General features: G+C 48.4%; 1 protein-coding gene across 3 annotated transcripts; it reads left to right on the top strand.

Annotated features, from left to right (window-relative positions):
- Positions 1–137: 137 nt before the first annotated feature.
- ahdc1 (AT hook, DNA binding motif, containing 1) lies at positions 138–22099 on the top strand. 3 transcript variants are annotated; one of them, XM_069695355.1, is made up of 6 exons: positions 138–946; positions 12536–12699; positions 13034–14338; positions 14460–16171; positions 17144–18890; positions 20545–22099. In XM_069695355.1, the coding sequence occupies exons 3-5, from the start codon at positions 13139–13141 to the stop codon at positions 18882–18884; spliced, it is 4653 nt and encodes a 1550-aa protein (XP_069551456.1). In that variant the 5' UTR covers positions 138–946; positions 12536–12699; positions 13034–13138; the 3' UTR covers positions 18885–18890; positions 20545–22099. The 3 variants fall into 3 exon arrangements, with proteins under 3 accessions (XP_069551456.1, XP_069551448.1, XP_069551466.1); XM_069695347.1 differs by having other exon boundaries at positions 12536–12731; XM_069695365.1 differs by lacking the exon at positions 12536–12699.
- The last annotated feature ends 380 nt before the right edge of the window (positions 22100–22479 follow it).

The raw sequence follows: 22479 nt of genomic DNA, 5'->3' as shown, positions 1-22479 counted from the left end.
ACTGTTAGGAAGAGTAAACATCGCCAAGCAGCTGGTGGACGGCCACAGGATCGCGGTGAGGACACACCATGAAACTGTGAGAAGAAAAAAAAAAAAAGAAAAAAAAGACATTGTACATGCATACAAATGTGAGTATTTGAAGTGTATGTAAAATGATATAAAATTAATTGAAATCACTTGAAATGGACTGACTGCGGCACAGCCCGAGACATTTTCCCACAAGCACGCAGTCGCCACTTTCCTCCTTCGCTTGCTCGCTGTCTTTAAAAACAAAACTACAGTTCCCGTAGTTCCATAGGTGCGCGAGTGAAGCCAGCTACGGGTGCCCGGATGGCTTTGACAGTCAGGCACGTTGGAGAGGCACAGCGGAGACTGGGGCGCACGAGAGACAGAGACCTGGAATTGCAGAGGCAGAGACGCACGGGCGCACGGTCGATCTTCGCCTCCCGCATACTGGGGAGTCCCGTACCTGTCACCAAAACCGGAGCACGGTGCTCGACTACGGTTATGTCAACACCTTATACGGGGAGAAGACTGTGAAACAACATCCCTGCTCCCAATTTTTTTTTTAATTTTTTTTTTTTTTTTTTTATCTCTCCCCCTTTTTTGTTTTTTTTTTGCTTTTCCATCTTTGTGGGTGCAGATATTGACGCGAGCCAGAGGAGCGGTTTTTTCCATTGAGACGGTGGCGCGCGACGGCAGGAGGAGACAACGTTTACATTGATGTGGGAGGACTGTCTCCCTGCGACGCGGGGACCTCGGATGAGGGGGGAACGCTGCGCACTGACGGCTGCAGCCGCCGAGGCGACGACTCCGTGACCCGCGCGAGAAGAGGAGCGAGCACCGCCAGCGACAGCCGCGCGAGCCGCTAGCCCAGCGTTGACACCGCAACAGCTCCAGCCGGCAGCGCGAGCCCCCCCTAGACTCTCTCTCTCTCTCTCTCCTGGTGAGTGCGCGTACGATGTCTCGTGTAGAAAACACCAAACATTTGTTCACTGTCCACTCAGCCAGCTGTGCTGCGCACCTCTGGCTGCGTTTCTTTTTGAGTGTTTTTTTTTTTTTTTTTTTTTCTCTCTCATTAATCTCATCGTTACTGTTAAGGGACGGAGCTGTGCATGCTTACTGCTCGTGCTGCTGGGTCATCCGGGTGGGCTTTACTGTTGGCTTGCAGCGTGTGTGGTCAGATCTTAAATGATGATGTTCAAACACACAAATTACATGCACACACACACACGCACACGCACACACACAAACACAGACTGTGAGCTTAATGAACCCTGTGTACCCCCACCTGTTTGGTTTTTTTTTTCTGAGCATTTACAATATTCTCACCTATTAGCCTCATTATCACTGAATATATATACAGTGTAGGCAGGGCAACATATACAGTACCTCCCCAGGTTCTGCCACACTGCTGGCACACAAACAAACACACGCACACACAGCTTTTCTTGTTGTTTATTTGCTGTCACTATAGATTTTACCTGCGGGTGAGTTTGATGGGACTTTTCTACCAATAATTTGACGATAAGACATAGGTTTGACTGTGAGCCCTCCTCCTTTTGATGGGTAGATGTTTGCTTTACATATAAACAGAAGACACGCAGAGTCCCGGTGAGCATGCGTCCAGCCCTTTGGGTTTCCATCTCGGCAGCCCCCCTGAGCTGTCGGGGCAGTTAGGCAGGACACAGCAGCAGCACATCCTGCACCAGTGGCAACAGAGCCAGTTTGTTGGAGACACGGCATACTCATTGTGGTGATTATCAGCTCTTGTCTGTGGTTTAGTAAGGGGAGGGCAAGGATGGAGGAGGGAGGGAGGGAGGGGGGGCAAAGGAAAAGACAGAGTGCAGAGAAGCTAAGGGAGAGCGGATGGGAGAAGCCAATGTCAGTGTCTGGGCAGTGACAGTTCGTTATTTAAGGGCCCCTCAGAGACGTGCACAGGCTGCCCTAGTGCAGGTGCTGTTAGTATGCAGAGTGATGCTCTGTCTGTCTGTCTGTCTGTCTCACTCACACTCACACAGTCTCACTCTCTCTGTCGCTGGTTGAAGAGTGAGTTCTCTTATTGGCAGATCCACTTGGACATAATGAATAATTCCAACCCTGTGAATGCTGGAATGAAAAGGAAATGGCTTTACCTTGGCATTCAGCTGCTTTCTGTCTGACTTGTCTTGAGTGCATAGCCGTGTGTGTGTGTGTGTGTGTGTGTGTGTGTGTGTGTGTGTGTGTGTGTGTGTGTGTGTGTGTGTGTGTGTGTGTGTGTGTGTGTGTGAGTGAGAAAGAGTGAGTGACAAACAGAGAATGTGAACATATAACAGCTTAGGCCTATTGTGCTTCCTACCTGTGTGAGCGGGGCTAGTTGTCATAGCAACGGCCTTGTAGCTCCGTTGATGTTCCTCCTGTCCTCATTGGCAGGGTCAGCGCACCTAACACACCACATCTCGTCTCAAATCTGTGTGTGTGTCTCTATCGTTGTGTGTGCGTATGTGTGTGTGTGTGTGTGTGTATGCATGCATATGTGTGCCTCCAAGTGTGTGTGTGTCTGTGTGTGCGTGTGCTGTGGAAGTACCTTTTGTTTGCACCTTGCTGCAGTTTGTAGGCGTGTAGGTTGATGGCACAGACAAATCAGGGTGTGTGTGTGTGTGTGTGTGTGTGTGTGTGTGTGTGTGTGTGTGTGTGTGTGTGTGTGTGTGTGTGTGTGTGTGTGTGTGTGTGTGCATACACCCTGCTGATGTGACAGCCGACAGCTCAACCAATCACCTGTTTCCTCTCTCTCTGCCTATCAGCCTGTAAGGTTGCCGTTGTTAGATGTCCTCTTGATATGGAGGTCGTCATGGAGATGGAGAATACAGAATGGACACACATATTCATGCACACACGTGAGCCATTGAATGATACAGTACATTCGCTGAATTGCATTAATTTCCTCCACACAAGTTTTGAGTCGTGTTCAGGATGGTGCAACCTGTTGAATGGAGGCTTTGAAGAGTTTGTTGATAAATCAGCTCTGAACATGAAGTAGATTCACTTCAGAGACTGTCAAAAGCTCTTTGTGGTCTTGTGATAAATTCTTTACCTCAAATTCGAGACCACACACAAACACTGCCATGAGACAGAGCTTTCAATTGTTTAAATCTGAAAGCACATCCTACCAGAGATTGGATCTCTTCAAATGCTGAATCGCCCTAAAACCATCTCAGGCTTCTCCTTACAGCTACAAAGTGTGTCATTTCATAAACGTGGCTTCTAGCTTGTACATGATTTGTCAAATGTAACAAAGAGGTTTTAAAAAAAAAAAAAAAAAAAAAAAATTTAGTTACAGATGTTTTGTGAACGTCAGCTGAACCTCACTCGGGTGCTCCTCTTTGAACTCTTCACAAGACATGCTGCCATTCAGGAAAAGGGAATTCACACCTCTATTGTGAATGAATGATTCAGGCCATTATTACTTAGGACTTAAAGTGCCTCCCAAAATACACGATAAACTTGATTTCAGCGCACAAATTTACATCTCTTCATAGCGACACAATTTGGTCGGATAGAGCTTTTCTTTAGTTGACGCTAAGCGCATCAGAAGATGGCTGTTGTTTCCCAATAAGGGATATCGTGCTGCATTGTGAGGTTTATTCTGTCTGCGTTTATAAAACCTCTAACTTTAACCACCAAAGGACCTTTAATTTTAAAGTAATAAGGCATTTGCAGAATATTTCACAACTTTAAATATTTTTACCATGCAATAAGCTACCACTGGCAAAAAAAAATAATTAGTCATTACTTTGTCCTTGAGGTGAAAGGTCTTCTTTTTTTTATGACTCCTATTAATCTAATCGTCACCTGAAGTGAAATAGCTTTTGCCACAGGCAGGTAAGCGTGGTTCAGCTCCCCCCTCCACACGCACGCAGGGAAAGGCACGCAAATGCGCGCGCGCACACACACACACACACACACACACACACACACACACACACACACACACACACACACACACACACACACACACACACACATACACACACATACAGATGCACCCACACACACACAGCAACCATTTAGCATTAGTGTAAGCAGTGTTTGTATGCTCCATTCTGTCACCTCCCACACGATACATTCATAAAACGGCTCCTCCGAGCCCAAGGCAGTGACTCAAAAGAAGACGTCTCCCTTTCTCTTTTCTCTCGCCTCCTTCCCTCTTTCAACCCCTCTCTCTCTCTCCCCCCCCCTCCTCCCTCCACAGTCAGTACCCTCGTCTCCTTCGTCTTGTCCACTTGTCTCTCCTTTCGCTCCCTCTGCCTCCTTTTCTACATGTCCTTTCCTCACCTACCTCTTCATTCTCCTCGTCTCCCCCACACAATCCCTCCCCCATCCACTCTCTCTCTCCCTTCCCCACAGGGCTGGTTGCAGCCGGTTTGAGTCTGACAGTGGAGAGGAAGCTTCGACCTCTCACCTCAGGAGGATGGAGGGAGGGAGGAAGGGACGCAAGAGGAGAAGGATGATGGAGGGCAGCGGTGGTGGAGGGGGGGTGAAACTAGGAGAGGCGAGGGAGAGGTCAAAGAACAGGAGGGATTTGCGAGGAAAGAGGGAGAGGAGAGCTGGGGGGGGCAGAGGGGGAGAGAGAGAGAGAGAGAGAGAGAGAGAGAGAGAGGTCAGGAAGGAGAAGAGGAGTGATAAATGAAGGGAGCAGGGCGAGATGGAGAGACGAGGAGGGAAAGACTTGTGCGTGAGAGGATGAGAAGGAGAGAAAGACAGAGTGTGAAGCTGCTGTGTACCTCCCTAACAAGCTGGACAGAATCGGCTCAATTATTAAAGAGGAGCGAGAGATGGGGAAAACACGCAGACACAGAGACGTACACACACACACACACACACACACACACACACACACACACACACACACACACACACACACACACACACACACACACACACACACACACACACACACACGCACAAAAGCATCTCTCGGTGTCTGGCACTCGACACATACCCGCCATCTATGACACACGCACACCGCGCGCACACACACACACACACACACACACACACACACACACACACACACACACACACACACACACACACACACACACACACACACACACACACCTATCTGCAGATCATCAGACTTTACACATGTACAGTACGTCTGATTTTTATGTTTCTTAATGCTCGTGTCCCAGTTATCTTTGTTTTTTTTTTTTAGCGGCGGCGTGTGCGTATACGTGTGTCTGGGTTTGTGTGTTTAAAAACAGTGAGTCAGAGGATAAGCAGCGACTTGTTAGTGATTCTCCTCAACACCCCCCCACACCCTCCACCCCTCCACCACCACCACCACCACCACCACCCAATTTGGCTTGAGCACCGTCTCAGCGTTCCACCGGCGGCGTGGCTTCAATGTCGTCCCATCAGTATGAACAGATAATCAGAGCACTAAGGGGTCTGTCTATAAATCCCTGCTGTGTATATAGTTTTCACCCTCTTCCCTTCCTTCCTCTCTTTCTCCCTCCTCCTTCTCCTCCTTCTCCTCTCTTGCCCATTCCACCCTTGTTTCTCGTTCCCTTTCTTCTTTCCCATTTTCCCTCCTTCTCTGAGGAAGTGTATGCCCCCAAGGGACGAAGAGATTCACTACCTTCCAGGAGAGAAAGAGATTGTGTGTATGTGTGCGAATGTGTGTCCTCCACATGTGTGTGTGTGTGTGTGTGTGTGTGTGTGTGTGCTAGGATGATGGTGTGTGCCTGAGAGTGAGAACACACACTTCCTGAGATGGAAAAGGGAGAGAGAGAGAGGGAAAGGCATGGGATGAGCAAGTGAAGAGAGAGTGAGAGAGTCAAAGCAGAAGGCTGTGGAGGGGGAGGAGAGAGAAAGAGATAAGAGAGAAAGACAGAGAGTAGTCGGGGAGAAGGGGGAAGATGGATGAATGCACTGCGCACCAAGTGTGTGTGTGTGTGTGTGTGTGTGTGTGTGTGTGTGTGTGTGTGCGCGCGCGTGTGTGTGTATGTGTGTGTGTGTGTGTGACAGAGAGAGAGAGATGGTAAAGAGATGCAGGTAGACAGAGGGATGGAAGGGTTTCTTATCCTCTCAGCAGAAGTCATAATTTCTTAGAGCGTGCACAGATGTGTGTGTGTGTGTGTGTGTGTGTGTGTGTGTGTGTGTGTGTGTGTGTGTGTGTGTGTGTGTGTGTGTGTGTGTTTGTGTGTGTGCATGCCTCATTGTGTTTGTTTCTGAAAGCGTTACCTCGCTCAGGCTCAAGGCCAAGAACTGGAGAGGTACAGTGGTGTGGCGTCGGTGTGCAGTGTGAGCGTTATGTGTGTGTGTGTGTGCGCGCGCGCGTGTTTGTGTGCGCGCGTTTGCCCGCGCGTGTGTCCAAGCGTGCTCTTTGAGAGGTGTGTATGTTGAGGCTGTGGCTGATGAGCTGTCAGTACCTACAGTTGGAATGTTCACAAGGCGGCCATTGTTGTTCAAACAGCCAGCAGCCTTCTCCTTGGCAACGGGCGCTGCAGCAGCGTCTCCCACAGCAACTGTGGAACAGGAGTATGGAGGGAGGAGGAGGAGGAGGAGGAGGAGTCAGGAAGTCAGGGCCGCAGCACAGAGGCCCCTCTCCAAAACACTGGCCTCAAGGTCTGAGTGTGTGTCGGGGTCCAAGCATCTGGTTTGTGTGTGAGGTCGATACTCGTGACGACGTTCATGTGTGTGTGGTTTTTAAGTGCGTCTGTGGGTTCTCATCAGCGTGCCTCTGTGGAGTTTGCGTCAGTGTGCGCGTGTGTCTTCGCCTGAACTTGTTTGTGTGCACATGTCAGCTCAGCGTGCGTGTGCACCTGTGTGAACTGAAAGTGGGAGTGTTTCTGTGTTCGCACCTACGGTAAGTGGTTGGTCTCATCGTCCCGTATTTGCATGTGCTTCCAGACATATCCCTGCGTGTCCCTGTTTGTGTGCACATGTGCACACACACACTCTCTCTCTCTCTCTCTCTCTCTCTCTCTCTCTCTCTCTCTCTCTCTCGTAGCTGTTCCCAGCTGGCGCGGTTGGTCACATGACCTGACTGAGGGGCGGCCATCAGCAGTGCCAGGAAACTGCCTGCAGGAGAGTGAGTGAGAGAGGAGAGAAATTGTCAGGCTCAGTTGAAGATGAGGGAGGGGTGTTGGGGAGTGGGAGCATAGGTTGTGGGAGAGAAACTGGGGGCGGGAGGTGTGTGTGTGTGTGTGGGGCGGGGGGGGGGGTGCCACAGAGATGAGAGAAGGAACAGTGAGGAAGGAAGAGGAAGGGGTAATACAGTCCTCCTGGTCTTAAAATAACTACAGCATGTAGGTTCCTGCAGAAACAACTGTGAGAGACAGGCAAAGAGTGAGACAGTCAAATGGGGGTGGGGGGGGAGGTCCTGATTTTGTGTTCTCTTGTGTTTTGAGCTACTTCTCCTGTCCCCAGTGTGCATCCTTGGCTGTGCTGCCACTGTATCTGGTCTGTGTGAAGTCTGTTTACGTTAGATGTGTGTCTGTCTGAACGTCTGTCTGCCTTTTTGTTTGTCCGCACATATGGTTTATGTGTTGGTCTCTGTTCATTTATATGCTTTTGTGTGCATGTTTCTGGTGTGTGTGTGTGCGCGTGCGTGCGTGCCTGTGCACTAGCCTGCTCTTGGCAGGAGATACAGCGCACACACTGATGATGGAGATCATTAGGAATTTCCTGCAGCTGGGGAGGTGGTGGTGGTTCTTTTGGAGTTAAAAGGAGGTGTGTGTGGGGGGGGGAGGAGGGGGGACAGCAGGGCGGGCTGGATGTGAGTGGGTGAGAACGAGAGGAGAGGTCGGAGCGGAGGGAGGGGGGGTGTGGGTGGAGGGGGTGAGTGTCCCTGAGGTCGCTGGGAAGTCTCTGTTTGACTGACGTGTGTGTAGAGAGCTGCAGCCATAAGTTCAGCTCTGTTCTGATGGGCTGCTGGTGGTAATTTGTGTGCAGGCATGGCGGCCCCAGTGCTGCGGTGTGTGTGTGTGTGTGTGTGTGTGTGTGTGTGTGTGTGTGTGTGTGTGTGTGTGTGTGTGTGTGTGTATATAACACTCCTCGCCGCCCCCTTTGGCACACTCGTACCAGCACCTCAAGCTCTCAGACAACCCAGGTCTGCTGATTAGAAGAGTTTGGATGTGCTTAAATTTCAGCTGCTCACTGTTAATGCCTGCTGGGCTGCAAAGCACTGCGGTCAAGGCAGGACCTTAGAACTTAAAAATTTGACAGTTTTGTTAATTTAGAACTTTAAAACTTTGCAGAAATTGGCTTAACTTTGCATAATACTGAAAACTTTTTTCCCACCATGGGAAGAAAAATGATTCCTTTTAATCCAATATGTCAACCTATAAGTTAAGGACGGTGTCGGGTTTCTGTTAGATGGGATTTTTCTTGTCGTCAGAGGTGGAGGACGTATTCAGGACCTTTACTTAAGTAAAATTACTAATACTGCACTTTTAAAATAATTTTTAAAAAATATTATACATATATATATATATATATTATTTTATATAAAAATAAAGGTAAAAGTATTTAAGTATCTGCAGAAAAACCTACTTTAAGTATCAAAAGTAAAAGTACTCATTGTGCAGTAAAATGCCCCCCTGTCAGTGTTTCACTATTAAATGGGGTGTTTTTTTGATTAATATTATGGCTGCCTTGATGTGCATGTTGCATTTTATTGCTGTAAATGTTTAAGGTTGAGCTCATTTTAACCACTTTATATGGTCGGATGGTTTAATTTACAGCAGTGCTTCATATTTTATAAGATAAACAGATGATTGGGGCATCAGTGTCCTGGAAGAACCACACATCTCTGAAAAGTCAACTTTTCATGAGCTCAGATAAACAGTCCTGCTTTCAGCATCGTGACATTTTCCAGCTAATCCAAGTGGGTTTTTAAATAATTTATCTTAAAGTTGGAGAATATTCTCAAATTTGGTCCTTCAGTTTATCAACAACAATAAAAAAAAAAAACCCAAAAAACAGTGTGATATGCATGGTTTCCAATGGACAGGTAAGGTATGGAAAATTGTATTCTTAAAAGTAGCTGGTAACAAAAACTGTAAAAAGTACAATGTTTGCCTCTGAGATGTAGCGGAGTAAACACATAAAGCTGCATGAAGTAGAAATACTCGGGTAAAGTACAAGTACCTTAAATTTGTACACATAGAGAAGCACTTAAAGTAAATATACTTAGTTACATCCCACCACCGCTTGTCCTGGACAAGTGACGCTGCTCTGGATGATAAAGTTTGTTTCTTTAATCGTCAATCTGAAAGGATGAAATGGATTACGAATGCATCGCCAATTAAAGCGTTCCTCACGGAAAAACCTCAAATTCATGGTCTAGTTTTTGATTTAATTACCACACGGTTGCAGTTAGTTGATCACTCTGAACTGATGCTGGGTAACGTCGTGTAATGTATAGTGTTTGAGTGAAACCACATTTCCTGGCTGGAACACAACCCGTCTTTCTTCCACCACGTTCAACTGGAAACATCTCGCAGATGACTTGAAATCAGTTTGCCGTCAAGTTGTTTTGTCACTTGTCTTTTGCGTTATTTTTCTCTGACTTCTGACTGGATGGTTTCCGTTGGGTGTAGGTTTGAGGGCTGCTCGAGCTGCAGGTTGGGGTTTCGTCGGGGTTGAGGTGATGTGGAGGAACGAGAGACTGATGCTAGCTGAGTTTCTGCACGGTGTCACTCAGTCTCTGTGGACCCCCTGACCCACTTCCCCCTCCCACCCTCCCCTTCTCTCCTGGCCTCACATACACTTTCTCCATCTCACTCCCTCTCTCTGTTTTATCCCCCCTTCTTCTTCTTCTTCTTATCTGTCTAAACCTCTCGGTGGAGCACCCCCCTCACCCCCCCATCCCTCTCTCTCTCTCTCTCTCTCTCTCTCTCTCTCTCCTATGTCCCCCTCCCTTAAAACCCCCCCACCCCCCACCCATGCTGTTTCGGTGCTGCTGCCTGTCTCTTAGCAACAACTGCACACCCGTTAGAGCTCAGTGAGTGCTTTTACAAACACACCCTGGAAGACACACTCGTTCACGTGCACACTCGCGAGCACACACACACGCACACGTGCGTGCGCGCGCACACACACACATAGACACTCATGCACACAGGGTCTAGCTCTTCATTGAGGGTTTCTGCTGGCAGGCCTGTGAGTCTGCAAGCCTTTGTGGCAGTGAGATAGATGGGAAGAGAATAGATATGCTGTACAGCTACCATGAACAGAGTCATTGCGCCTCTCAGACTATGCACAACAGGGCATTGGCCCAAATTGAAAATTGACATGTTCTCGTCTCAGATTTTTCTCTGGCATGTGCGCACATACACTCTGAGGCATGTTGTGCTGTTGTTGCCTTGTCGCACGATAACGGCAAAAAGTTTTTGGAGAAAGTGGAAAAAATGTAGAAGATCAAAAGCGTTCAAACAATATCATTCATATGAGAGCTGCTCTTTGTGAAACGGATTCAACAGATCATCATGTGGGAGCAGCGCGCACCATCGGTTGTTTTCACAGAGACAATACTACGCCACTGTGTGTTCCAAAGCCCCAGAGCCATTCACAGTAAAATGCACCAAAACGCATTTGCTACGTATGACGGTGATTATATTGGAATGGCGGCTGATGGATGCCAGGAGTGTTTGCTTAAACAATGAATCATAGTGGGAGCGTTTGATTGGCTGGCATCTAAACCCTGTCAGAATGCCCCCCGCAGAGCACAGTAGAGGGATATTTGCATGTGTGTCTTTGTTTTGTGTGCGATCGTGTGCGACCACATATGTGTGCGTGATGTGTCTGTCTTTATGTGTAAATCAATGTGCGAGTGTGTGGGAGGATGAAGCTGTGGGGGCATATTTGCATGTGAGTTCGTGTGTTAGTATGTGTCGCGGTGCATGTGTGTCTTTGAGTGACAGCATGTGCATGTATGTGTAAGCACATGTGACGCAATGTTTAATTAAAGCATGTGTGATGTGTTCTCCTCCCTCTCTCGCAAATTGGTCAGATGAAGCCTTAATTAATGAGTGCTGTTAATTAGACTGGAGAGAAAGTGAGAACGAGAATGGGAGCGAGGGAAGGGAGGGAGGCAGGGCGACAGCACTGGGCACGAGAGGCGGTGGGTGTGGGGGTTAAAGAAAGTATCTGTGGTGTGTGTGTGTGAGTGTGTGTTCGTCTCCATGTTTGTCTGTCCCAGTTGTGTCATTCCTCAGAGGTTGCTCTGCTCCATGTGTGCAGCCCCAAACTCTGCTACAGCAAAACTCTCCCACTCCTCCTCCTCGTCCTCCTCCTCCTCTTCCTCTACTGCTTTGTCCTCCTCCTCCTCGCCAACTTTTTCTCCCTCATTTTGCTCAAATTGCTAAAATCTGTCTGCCTCTGTCTATCACCATTCTTTCCCCGTCTCGATCATGTCTTTCACCTTCCTTGTACTACCTCTTTCTTCGTCCTTTTCATACTTTCTCACCCACTCATTCTCGTGTCTTCCACCTCCTCTCCTCCTCTCCCCCTCCTCTTCTCATCCCCTTCTTCCTTTCTCTCTCTCGCTCCATGTCCTTCTCCTCCCTCCTAATCAGAACCATATGTTGGAGAGGGAGGCAGAGGGATCTGACGATGGACATAATTGTGTTGAATGTGGAGTGTGTGGTACGGCGCTGGAGCCAGCCGTGTGCATACATGCTCGCAAACGTTGCAAGCCTGCTTGTATTTGGGTTTGAATGCGTGCAGTCACATGTGAGTCTGACAGCACATGTGGTCCAGATTTCATAATACTTCTGTCTGTACATCTCCTCTGCTCTGGGTTTCTATAATCCCTTCATCGTTCCTGTCTTTCTGTCACCTTCATCTCCATCCTCTTAACACCTCTCTGTTCATCACCTCTCTGCTTCCCCCTGGTGGCTGCGATTATTCGCACATTCTCGTTCTTGTTGCACCCTCTTAAGTCTACTGTTTTGTTATGCATTTGAATAGTTTTGGCAAAAAGTGGCATGCGGTGTGAGTATGCGTCTGCTTTTCAACACTATTCAATTGTTTATTTTAATTGAGAATTTTGAACATCTACTCAAATTTCGTAGGATGTTTATATATCAAAACACGCTCAATCTTGTACACAATCCTGTGAATCTGGTTATTGACATATAGTGATGATCAACAGTATAAAGCTAGATGAAGAAGAGAGCGGTGGCACCTGGCTTGCATGTGTATCTACAATCTGCTGGAACACTGGAGCACATCCAAATGAAACACTAACTACAATAGGACTTTAAACATTTATACTGCAAGTCATCCTCCAAAATAATTGCGTCTGATGCGAGATGGTGCAGCCCTCACCAAAATACTGATTCTAGTCTGGCCTGATGCATGCTGTGACATCATGTACTAATCTCTTATTCTCTTTCTCTCTCTGCTCCACCCTCCTCCACACTCTTTTTTTTTTTTTTTTCCCCACTCCCCGTTTCTCCCACCTTCCTCAACTCTCTTCCCTGTCCTATGTCTGTCCGTCTGTCTCTCGTGTGTCTTTGTGTCTGTCTTTCTCTCACTATAGCAACCATGGGCAAAAGACAGGAGCAGAGGGGGAGAGAGAGAAGTATGTGAGCTCTCCACTGCAGTATTGATGACCCAATGATCCCCTGCAGAACGGAGCCAGTCAGGCAGACAGAGTGAGGCTCAACTCAGAATCAAAATCAGAATCAGCGCCACAACCATTTGGTAAAAGCAACCAACTGTGCAGGATATGAATGGTGAATGTAATCTAATGTTGTATTGCTGCTGTGTGGGTGGCACAGTTAATAGAAGAGAGTGCATTACATATTAGATTTGTGGCCCATTGCCAAAAATTTTGACAATTCTATCACAATCACAATTCCATCTGTGCTGCGAATGTTTGATGTTTGTATGTACAGCATGATTGATGCCCCACAATGGCCGATATATTTAGAGGCAATAAGTTTGGATCAAATGTCTTATACTCAACAAGGAGATGTTATTATAGTCATGGTCTTCCTAACTAGTTTATAATATTGGTTTTTATTTCTGCCCTCAGGTCTTTGAATTTTCATGCCCGCTCTGAGAAAGAGCTACTGAGAAGAAATACAGCTGAAAACATTCCCTTGTTTCCACCATTACTACCAGCAAACCTGCCCACTGAATGAGTGGCTTGTCTGATCACCTACATTCAAGCCAAACTGGGGCTCCAGTGGACTGTGGTGAGACTCAGGCCGAGGAAAAGGGCTGTGTGTTGGGGATCGAGGGGCTGGAAGGGCCTGAGTTCTGGACCAAGGAGCTCGGGCTCCAGGGGGGGTTCCATGATCCCTCGCATGATGGACTGGCACTGGTGACCTCCGAACACGTCCCCCCTTCCACCCTGGCCAACGGCCTCCATCTACAGAGAAGGCTGGGGCACAGCACCTGCCGACGGAGGCAGACGGAGACTCACACCACCGCTGGGACACATACGTTTGCAGAGACACTGAGAAACATGCAAACACACATTGACCCAGACGTGCATGCACAGTCTTTTTCACACGCACACATGGATAATTGCGGACACATGGATATCAACAAACATACAGGTTCTGTAGGGTCAGAAAATTCCAAAACTCTCACACCAGAGGCCATACACAAAACCTCACCTCAGCCTTTGTCTTTGGCGCTTGGCAATATTCCTGCCTCCACCAATCAGCTGGCAGTGCCAGTCCGGACTGCAGAGGGAGACATACCTTCAACCTTTTGTCCAGTCCCTACCGGTCCAAACCCAAACACAGAGTCCTCTCCTCTTCCTGTGGAAACAGAAAAGAAGTATGCACTTCGTAGCTCTGGACGTCCCCGTTTCCCCTGCCACCTGCGCAAATCCTCCCGCCTCCGCCGAAGTGCAGAAGATGGGGAGAAAAGAGCAGGGAGGGAGAAGGGAGGAGAGGAAGAGGATGAAGTAATAGAGGAGAAGATATGGAGGGTTAAAGAGGAGGAGGTGGCTGTTGGCGATAAAGAAGAGCATTCGTCGGTGGAGGCTGTTCTCTCCACAGCTACCTGTCATACAGACATTGCTCTTGCTCTACCTGTACCTAAACCTGTTCCTAAAGCTATGCCTAAACCTGGGCCCAGACTTGGGCATAAGCCTGGACCTAAATCCAGGTCAAGGCCCGCACCGAAATCTGTCCACAAAGCAGCACCTAAAAGTGTAATGAAACAGCGTCAGGCAGCTCAGGCCATCCAGCATCGTTCTACCCCCCATCTCCCATTTGCCAACGCGTCAACCATCCCTGCACCTCTACTAACTGTGAAGCAGGAACCTGTCGCCACGGTGGGGGTATGTTCTGCCAACAACCGCAGACGTGGGCATTACGTTGGCGTAAGTTGATTTATAGTTTCCTACCACTGTGGTTTGTTTTTGACAATGTCACACCATGTATGAAAGGATGATTTGACATTTTACTGTTACATATGTTTTTGTGTTGGTCTCTGCTTTACAGGTGAGGAAGATTGTTGTCAAGGTGGCTCGCATTCCTGTCAGCCTTAGCCGTCGACAGAAGAGCTATAAAATTTCTAATATGGAGACAGTTGCGGGGCCAGAGAAAGGTCCGGATGGCAGTCTGGAGGGCTCAGAGGCAGTTCGAGAGCCGACCGCACTTCTCCGCATGAAGAACAATGGGAAGAGTGTGATGGTGATGTTCCCTCCTGGAGAGCTACCTGTTATTCTAAAACGCAGGCGGGGACGACCGCCTAAACAGGCTCTGCCAGGAATACAGGGGGAGCCACCTAACACCGGGAATGCTGGCGGTAATGGAGACCAGGCCAAGAAGCCACGAAGGCGGCGACGGACTAAACTCCCTTATCCTTATCCATCCTATGTTAATGATACTAACGATGTGAAAACAGAATATGGGGACGTTCTCTCCAAACTGGCCTTTTTGAACCGGCAGCAGCCTACCACTGGCCGCTGTTCTCCCCCTCGCTGCTGGACACCTAGTGAGCCAGAAAGCTTTCATGCCCCCCTGGAAAACCCCGGAATATCCACCCTGCTCCACCGGCTGACCGGGTGTAGACGCCCCCGGGGTGGCAGAGGAGGGGGTGTTGGAAGAGGTGGAGGAGCAGCAGGGGGTATTGGGGGCAGTGAGTGCAATAAGAGCACCTTCAGTGACTTCTTTGAATCCATTGGAAAAAAGCAGAAGCTGAGCCCCCTGTCCGAGCATGGATTACCAAGGAAAAGAGGGAAGGGTGTGGGTGGAGTGGGTCGGGGAGGGGGTATGATAGGAACAGAGCCTGGGGGCGAGAAAGTAAAGAAGAGACGCATAAGAAAAAATGGCGCATTGAAAGGGGGTGGGGTGTCCATGGGGCAGGACTGGCCCAACGGGGCAGGTGGCTGGGGGGAGGAGGGACTGATGGACAAGGCGAAAGTTTTGGGTGGGTATCAGCTCTGTGGATCTCCAAGGGGGGGCTTTTCCTCCTGTGAGGTTGGACGGGGAGGTGGCTACGGCAGTCCAGGAGGAAGCAGGGGGGTTGGGCCAGCAGGGGAAGACTCCCAAGGCCTTTTTGCTGGTTATTTTCGGTCCCTGCTCGACTCTGATGATTCCTCAGATCTGTTGGACATCTCCTCCTCACAGTCAGAAGCCCGCAAAGCTTCAACCACTCCTGGTTTTGAGCCATCCAGCCCGGCTACCAGTCACAGCTGGTCTCCTGCATTTCCTAAGTGGAGCACTAAGGGTGGAAGTTCTGTGGTGGAGGGTTCAACCCAGACACATGGCTCCTCAGCCAGGCCTCCATATAGCTACAGCAGCTTGGCCCAAACATCCCCCACCACTTCTACCTATCCTAAATCCACTCCTCCATCTCTCTCACACTCTCCCAGCTCCCCCCATCCTGCTTCTTATGGCCACTACTCCTCTGGCTTCTCCTGCTCCTCTCCTGCAGTGCCGCAGAGGTCCTCAGACTGCAGCTATGCATACGGGTCTGGACACAGCAGTGGTAAGGCCAACCCGGTTGGTCAAATGGGTTTTTCGAGCTATCAGGCAGCAGCCAAGCGGGGCTATTGTGGATATCCTGGTCATTCCTCCGGGATGCGGGGGGAGTCGACAGGACCCACATCACCGGGAGGAGGCTACATGTCTGTGGCCAAAAGCAGCCCTTTCAACTCCTCCTCTCCAGAAGGCTTCAGACAGTACAACTCCAATCAGTGGAGCTACAGGTAAATGACTTGCGGCGGTCTGTTTCACACAAAAATTTGACTTGATATGAATGGGATGTAAATAAATATGAAACTACATTTTTTTCTACCTTAGAAAATGAATTTAATTCTGACTCAGGTCTGATCACAACAGAATCAAAGAGATATGAATTACTCAAAATAAATATGTCACTCTAGCACATAATTTTCCATTTAACCATGACCACCGCATACTAATTAACGAGCTAAAAGTGCACCGTGCTTACTCATTTTAGGCTACATCCACACTGATTTGATTTCAATTGAAAACGCATGCCTTTTGCTTTGTTTACGCCTGGGGTCATCACTGGCCTTTTCAAATCCCTAAGACAGAGACTTTTGAAAACACTGCTGACCCTGTTTTACTTTGAAAACTCCAGGATTGCGTTTTAATCTGGACGGCGGAAGCACAGACTTTCAAAAACAATGACACAGACATTTGCTCCCTGATTGAGTCACAACGTGTCCTTCCCTGATTCATGACGCCTCTTTTCTGGAAGAAAACAACATTAGCCTTGACTAACAATAGTTAGTTCAACATGGATAGTGAAATATAGGTGTTGCTGACCTTGTCTATGTTATCAGCTGTTGTGCAGTTAAATTCTGCATTTTATGCTACTACTGCCTACATGCACTGGAGGCAAGCTGTTATTTGAACAGTTTCCCTACTCATGCCAAAACCTTGCCAGTCTCAGAATCACCAATACGGTGCATCACTGGTTTTGGGTGGCATGGCCAGTGTACATGAATGATCATGTGATAAGCATTTTCAAAATATGCTTGTATGGATGTCGATAATTTCTGAATCTGGATGTAGTCTTAAGAATTCAGTGTCAGAACCTGCATTCAGAGTTTTCTCTTCAGGCTCCGATCAATGATTGTTGAAACTGATTGAAATAAACTCAAGTGTTTGTGTTTTCTAATATGTGTTGGTATATTTCTATTTCTTTTCAGACAAGGTTTTGGTGGCTGGTCAACTGACAGCTTTGGCCCTCAGTATCATGGCTATAGTGAATATGGCTCCAGTGAGTCCAAAGACATCTTGGATATCTCAAACTACACCCCCCAGAAGGCCAAGCGACAACCGTTTCCTGAAATTCTGTCAGAATCCTCCTCGGACTCTTCACATCTGGGCTCTGCAGCCACTAGTGGTGGACCGATCTCCATAGGTGGCCCATACAAACAGAGTGAGGCTGCTTCTGTTAGTGGAGAAGGGGGACAATCAAGTCTGTCCAACCTGGAGAAATTGATGATGGATTGGCACGAGAGTGCCTCAGGGCCTTCGTATAATTGGAGCCAAAACGTCCTCTTCCAGGGGGGGGGGACCAGCAAACCAGGCCGTGGTCGCAGGAAACGGACTGAACCGCAGTCAGAAAGAGAAGTGGCTTCTGCTTTACATTCTGATTCCCCATCCAGTCCCTCCCCAACACCTACTCCTGGACCTAAGCGGGGAGGGGTTGGAGGACGGGGCAGAGGGTCTAGAGGCGGCAGAGGAGGTTTGTCTCCCTGTCAGAGAGAGCGGCCGTCAGGGTCCAAAGGCAGGGGCAAGGCTGCCTCTGCGTCAGCACCTGGACTTTTAGTGTCTGCTGGGGGTCCAGAGGGGTCCGGGCTGTTCCAGGAAGGGCTGGATTATTACAGCGGAGACAGTAGCAGCCTCTCTCCCCTGGCCACTCCTAATCCTGCTCCACCGTCCAGCTACCTCCAGGACCCCTGCGAGTACCCCTCCCCTTACTCTGCCCACCCCTCCACACCTTCCTCCGAGGAGCGATATCCGGCATTATACCCTGGAGAGTCCTCGTCTTCCCTCTCACCTGGTGTCTCATCTCCACCTTACCCCCCCAAGCCCACCCCTCCTCCAGCCCAGTCTTACCACATGGTCTCCTCCAGGAACTTCTCCCCCTCCTGCTCCCCCTCCCCGCGATTAACACCCCACTGTGGCACTGCACTGAGTCCCTCACACCGTCCCCCTCCAAAAGATCCCCAGTTTTCACAGTATGACTCCCCCAGTTACTGCAGCTCCCCCTATTGGTACGGACAGACATCGCACAGCAGCAGCCCGAGCCCACACTCCCACAGCACACACTCAAATACAGCCGTGCATGCACACAGCAACCCGCACACAAGTCCTCATGGAAATACTCATGGCAATTCACTCACTAGCCCAAATGCAAACACACACACACCTATGACCCCGACTCCCCATGACACACATCATAACACGCAGCCCCAGGCAAACCTGAGCTCACACACCAACACACATACCACCTCACACCTCCAGAGCAACCCCCTCTCCCACCCAAGCCCCCACACCAACAATCAGCCCCACCACAACGCGCACACCAGCCTCAACACCCACCTCACCCCGCATACCAACCCCAGCCCCAGCCTCCACTCAACACCCGTGCTTTATGAGGAGCGCAGCCCTCCCTCCGCCATGACCCCCCACAAGAGGGATCTGACTCCCCACGCCATGAGCACAGGCCATCGCCAGGGCGCCTTGCCTCCCTCCCCATACCCCAAACCACCCCTGGACTCCTCGCCCCATCAGGAGGACACTAGTGGCTACTCCCTGCCCCAACAATCCTACCAGGGCATGGGACACCGTTACCCCTCCCAGGCGGCTCAGGGTGGTGGGGTGCTGTGCCAACTCCTGGACCCAGCCAATGATGACAGCTTCAGCGTCACCAGCCTGTAACAGCAGGTGAGTTTGTGTAACATTCATATCAACAAATAGGTCATCCTCAAACTGAGGACTACCACTGGAACCAGGATAGACATTTCCAGAGCTGTGTTTGATAACGTATTTTATTGATAGCGAGTACGTCAAAAAAACCTTGCCAATATTTTTAAAGCAGTTGAATAATTGATACGTAAATGGATTTTTAGTGCTATTATTATTAATAATAATATTATTACAAATCCCCAAAAACATAGCCTTATAACAACAAATATCATCTCAGATTTTCATCTCAATCACAGTTAGAATGTCTGACTGACATAGTGTTTGAAAGGCAGCACTTTTTAGTGATGATCCATCAAATATAATCCAAACTTCAGACAAGCAAAACAGACATTTGTGTGCATGAGCAGTATTTTTGCACAAAAAAAGGTATGAATAACCAAATAAAGCATTTACAATGTGTAGGACTGTGTGTCTACCAAGGCTTTAAAGTTTTTTTTTACTGTGCTCCCCCAGCACCTCATCTTTGAGTCCTGCCCCACATCGTCTCTGGTTCATATTTTTACATTTGGCCAATTTAATGGAAGTTTTCTGTCATATTTGAAGGTGTTTTTTCCCTGGCTTGTACTTAAACACATTTCCAAGCTGTGAGAGTCCAACTAACACTAAAGTTAAAGTACACATACGAGGTGCGATCCAAAAGGTCAGAGACCGCAACTATAACAAATAAAAATGATACCTGATTTGAATCTAGTCAACATTCCCTTCAAACTAGTCTCCCTGTGCAGTGACACACTGCTCCCAGTGCTCCTGCCTTCCTGGACGTCCTGTCAAGCGGTTCCTTCGGGATCTCTTTCACAGTGTCTAAAATGGCGAACCTTCAGATTGAACTTTTGGGGAACAGAAAAGTAAGGAGACATCCGGCGAGAAGGGGTGTTGGGTGTGACCATTGGGTGGTTGCCAGTGTGTTTTCAAGTGCGGGTGCGTGTGGTGCATGTTCGAGAACCCAGTTGCCGTTGCGCCGCGGTTCAAGTCGTTTGCACGGCATGTTTTCGCTCAGACCCTTCAGAGCATCACAGGAGAACTCGACATTAACACTCTGACCCTGAGGGATGACCCCCTGAGCGTCTTAAGATAACCTACATGGTCACGCTCCTGACCTGATGCGCCTTTTTCGGTCTTGGGCAGGGACGCTCCGCCCCTCATGAAACACGAATGCCCCTTAAAACATCTCACCCTGCTCATTGCTTCATTGCCGCAGGCTTTCTGAAGCGTTTCAAGGGTCTTTGTTGCCATTTTCCCCGAGTTTGAAACAAACTTTGATGCACGTTGAAGGTAGGGGCAGGATGACATTTTTTTGCAAATTTTCGCAAAATCCATGGTGACATCTCAAATGCACCATGTACCTGAACTTTTTGATCACACCTTGTCTTTAAGTCTATAAAAATGGAGTGTGACACAGCAACACTTCATTACGTTATTTAAACACCACTTTAAGGTCCATATCAATGGGAATATGGCTTCACTCATAGTACAGTATGCTTTCATAGAACTGTTAAAATAATAGAAAAAATCTTATATATTTTATCACTGCCAAAAATATCATCGTCTCATATTACTCTTTTCATTGTCTCGTTTCATCTTTGTCTCTCCCTCTCTGTTTTTTTTCTTTCAGGTGCATTCAATCCAAGCTTTTACAGATTTGCAAACATTTTTCTTCTTTATTTCTTTCTGTCTTTCTTTTTTTTTGTTACGGGGACTTCTTTGTGAGAGACTGTAAAATGAACGGTGAGAATTCAGCTGCCAGCTTTGGACAGTAAAGCTTTAATTCTCCAGCATTGACAATCAAGATCAATCGCAACGCACACACTCAAGCATGCACCTACACAAATGCACACGCGCACACACACACACACACACACACACACACACACACACACACACACACACACACACACACACACACACACACACACACACACACACACACACACGCATGTGCAGATAAGTTCACTACCTAAACATGACCACATAAAATCAAACATGTGCACACTCACGCACACTTTGCTATGGAAAGAGGGATCGGCCAGGAGGAGCTGACAGATGATTACCAGACGCTCACGGACAGAGACAAACCTATTTCCTCATCCCTTTGGAGTCCTGCTGTGATACGAGGAGGACTCCGTTTCCCAGAAGTCTGTATCTCGCCAAACCTTTCCGGTTCTGTTCTGTCTGTTTGCAAAAATAGACAAACTATGATCACACCGCTCTTGCTCTTTTTCTCTGTCCCTCTGTCTCTCTGTTTATTTTCTCCAAACTTCCCTTCCTCTGCTAAACCAGCAACGTGTTCGGCACTCAACCCCACTAACCCTGCATTTCTGTCTTGTGCCCTAACCTGAACCGCATCTGAGCCCGAATCAACTTTTTAAATACCATGAGCCTCGCAAATGTCTCGCTCTGTGCACTCCTTGTGTTGTATCCCATAAGAGAAAAGTGGACTAAATCAGTTTCTGCTCTTGAAATACCAGCATCTGTACATACGACTCAAGCTCCAAGCCAGGGGGCCTCTCTTCGCTCTGAGGGCCCGTCATCAACTTGCCCTCCTCTGCGTTCTGCCATGGTTTCTCTGCTCTGGGTGGGGGGGAGAGAGGACTGCAGCATGGAGACTCAACATCCTGTGTTTTGCTGTTTTAACTACAAGGGAAAGAGACATTGAAATTACACAACGGCCCCAAAGAGACTCTTGTTTTCTGTGTGTGAATGTGAGACCGGGGGTGCTTTTGCGTGACAGCAGTAATGCATGTACTTGTGTGTACGTGTGCATATGTGTGTGTTTGTGTGTGTGTGTGAGAGAGAGAGAGTGTGTGTGTGTGTGTGTGTGTGTGTGTGTGTGTGTGTGTGTGTGTGTGTGTGTGTGTGTGTGTGAGAGAGAGAGAGAGAGAGAGAGTGTGTGTGTGTGTGTGTGTGTGTGTGTGTGTGTGTGTGTGCGTGTGTGTGTGCGTGTGTGCGTGCGCGTGCCTGTGGGGTCAAAAGAAGTGAAGCTCCCCAGACACACCAAAGTCTTGGCGGGGCCTCATTCTTTCTTTCACTCTCTCCCTTCTTTTTCTGTGGTCTTGTGTTGTTTGGTGGTTTTTGTGATGAAAAAAAATGGTATATCTGTCTGTTACATATCATGTATGTATCTGAGGTGCAAAATATTTAAATACACATTCTGTTCTTGCCATTGGTAATCGTGTCCATAGCATACAGCTTCTTTGACGGATTAAGGGAGGTGTTGGCATGTGTGTGTGTGTGTGTTTTAGAGCCTCCCTGAGTATTGGGCTTTGCCCAGGCTGTCTGGGACTGTGAGCGAGTGAGTTCAGTCAAGGACACAATTCGACAGGGAGTGAAAGGGAGGGGAGGAGAGGAATGGATGGTGGGGGAGGCCAGGGGAGGATGTGTTGGAGGGAAAGAAAGAAACCAGACTGAGGAAATCAGAAAAGGGTGTTGAGGAGGTTTTAAAGCCACTGAAACAAAATGCACAAAACTTCAGTTGCAAACTTCCTCATCCAATTAAGGAAATGTATTAAAGCACAAAGTAAGGACTGGTGGTAGCAGGGAGCTGACAGGA

The sequence above is a fragment of the Brachyistius frenatus genome, unplaced genomic scaffold (assembly GCF_029030835.1).
Source record: "Brachyistius frenatus isolate BFR_SWC_R1_liver_20210118 unplaced genomic scaffold, ASM2903083v1 Contig_2, whole genome shotgun sequence".
Taxonomy (NCBI): Eukaryota; Metazoa; Chordata; class Actinopteri; family Embiotocidae; genus Brachyistius; species Brachyistius frenatus.
This window is presented reverse-complemented; position numbering and strand designations above follow the sequence as displayed.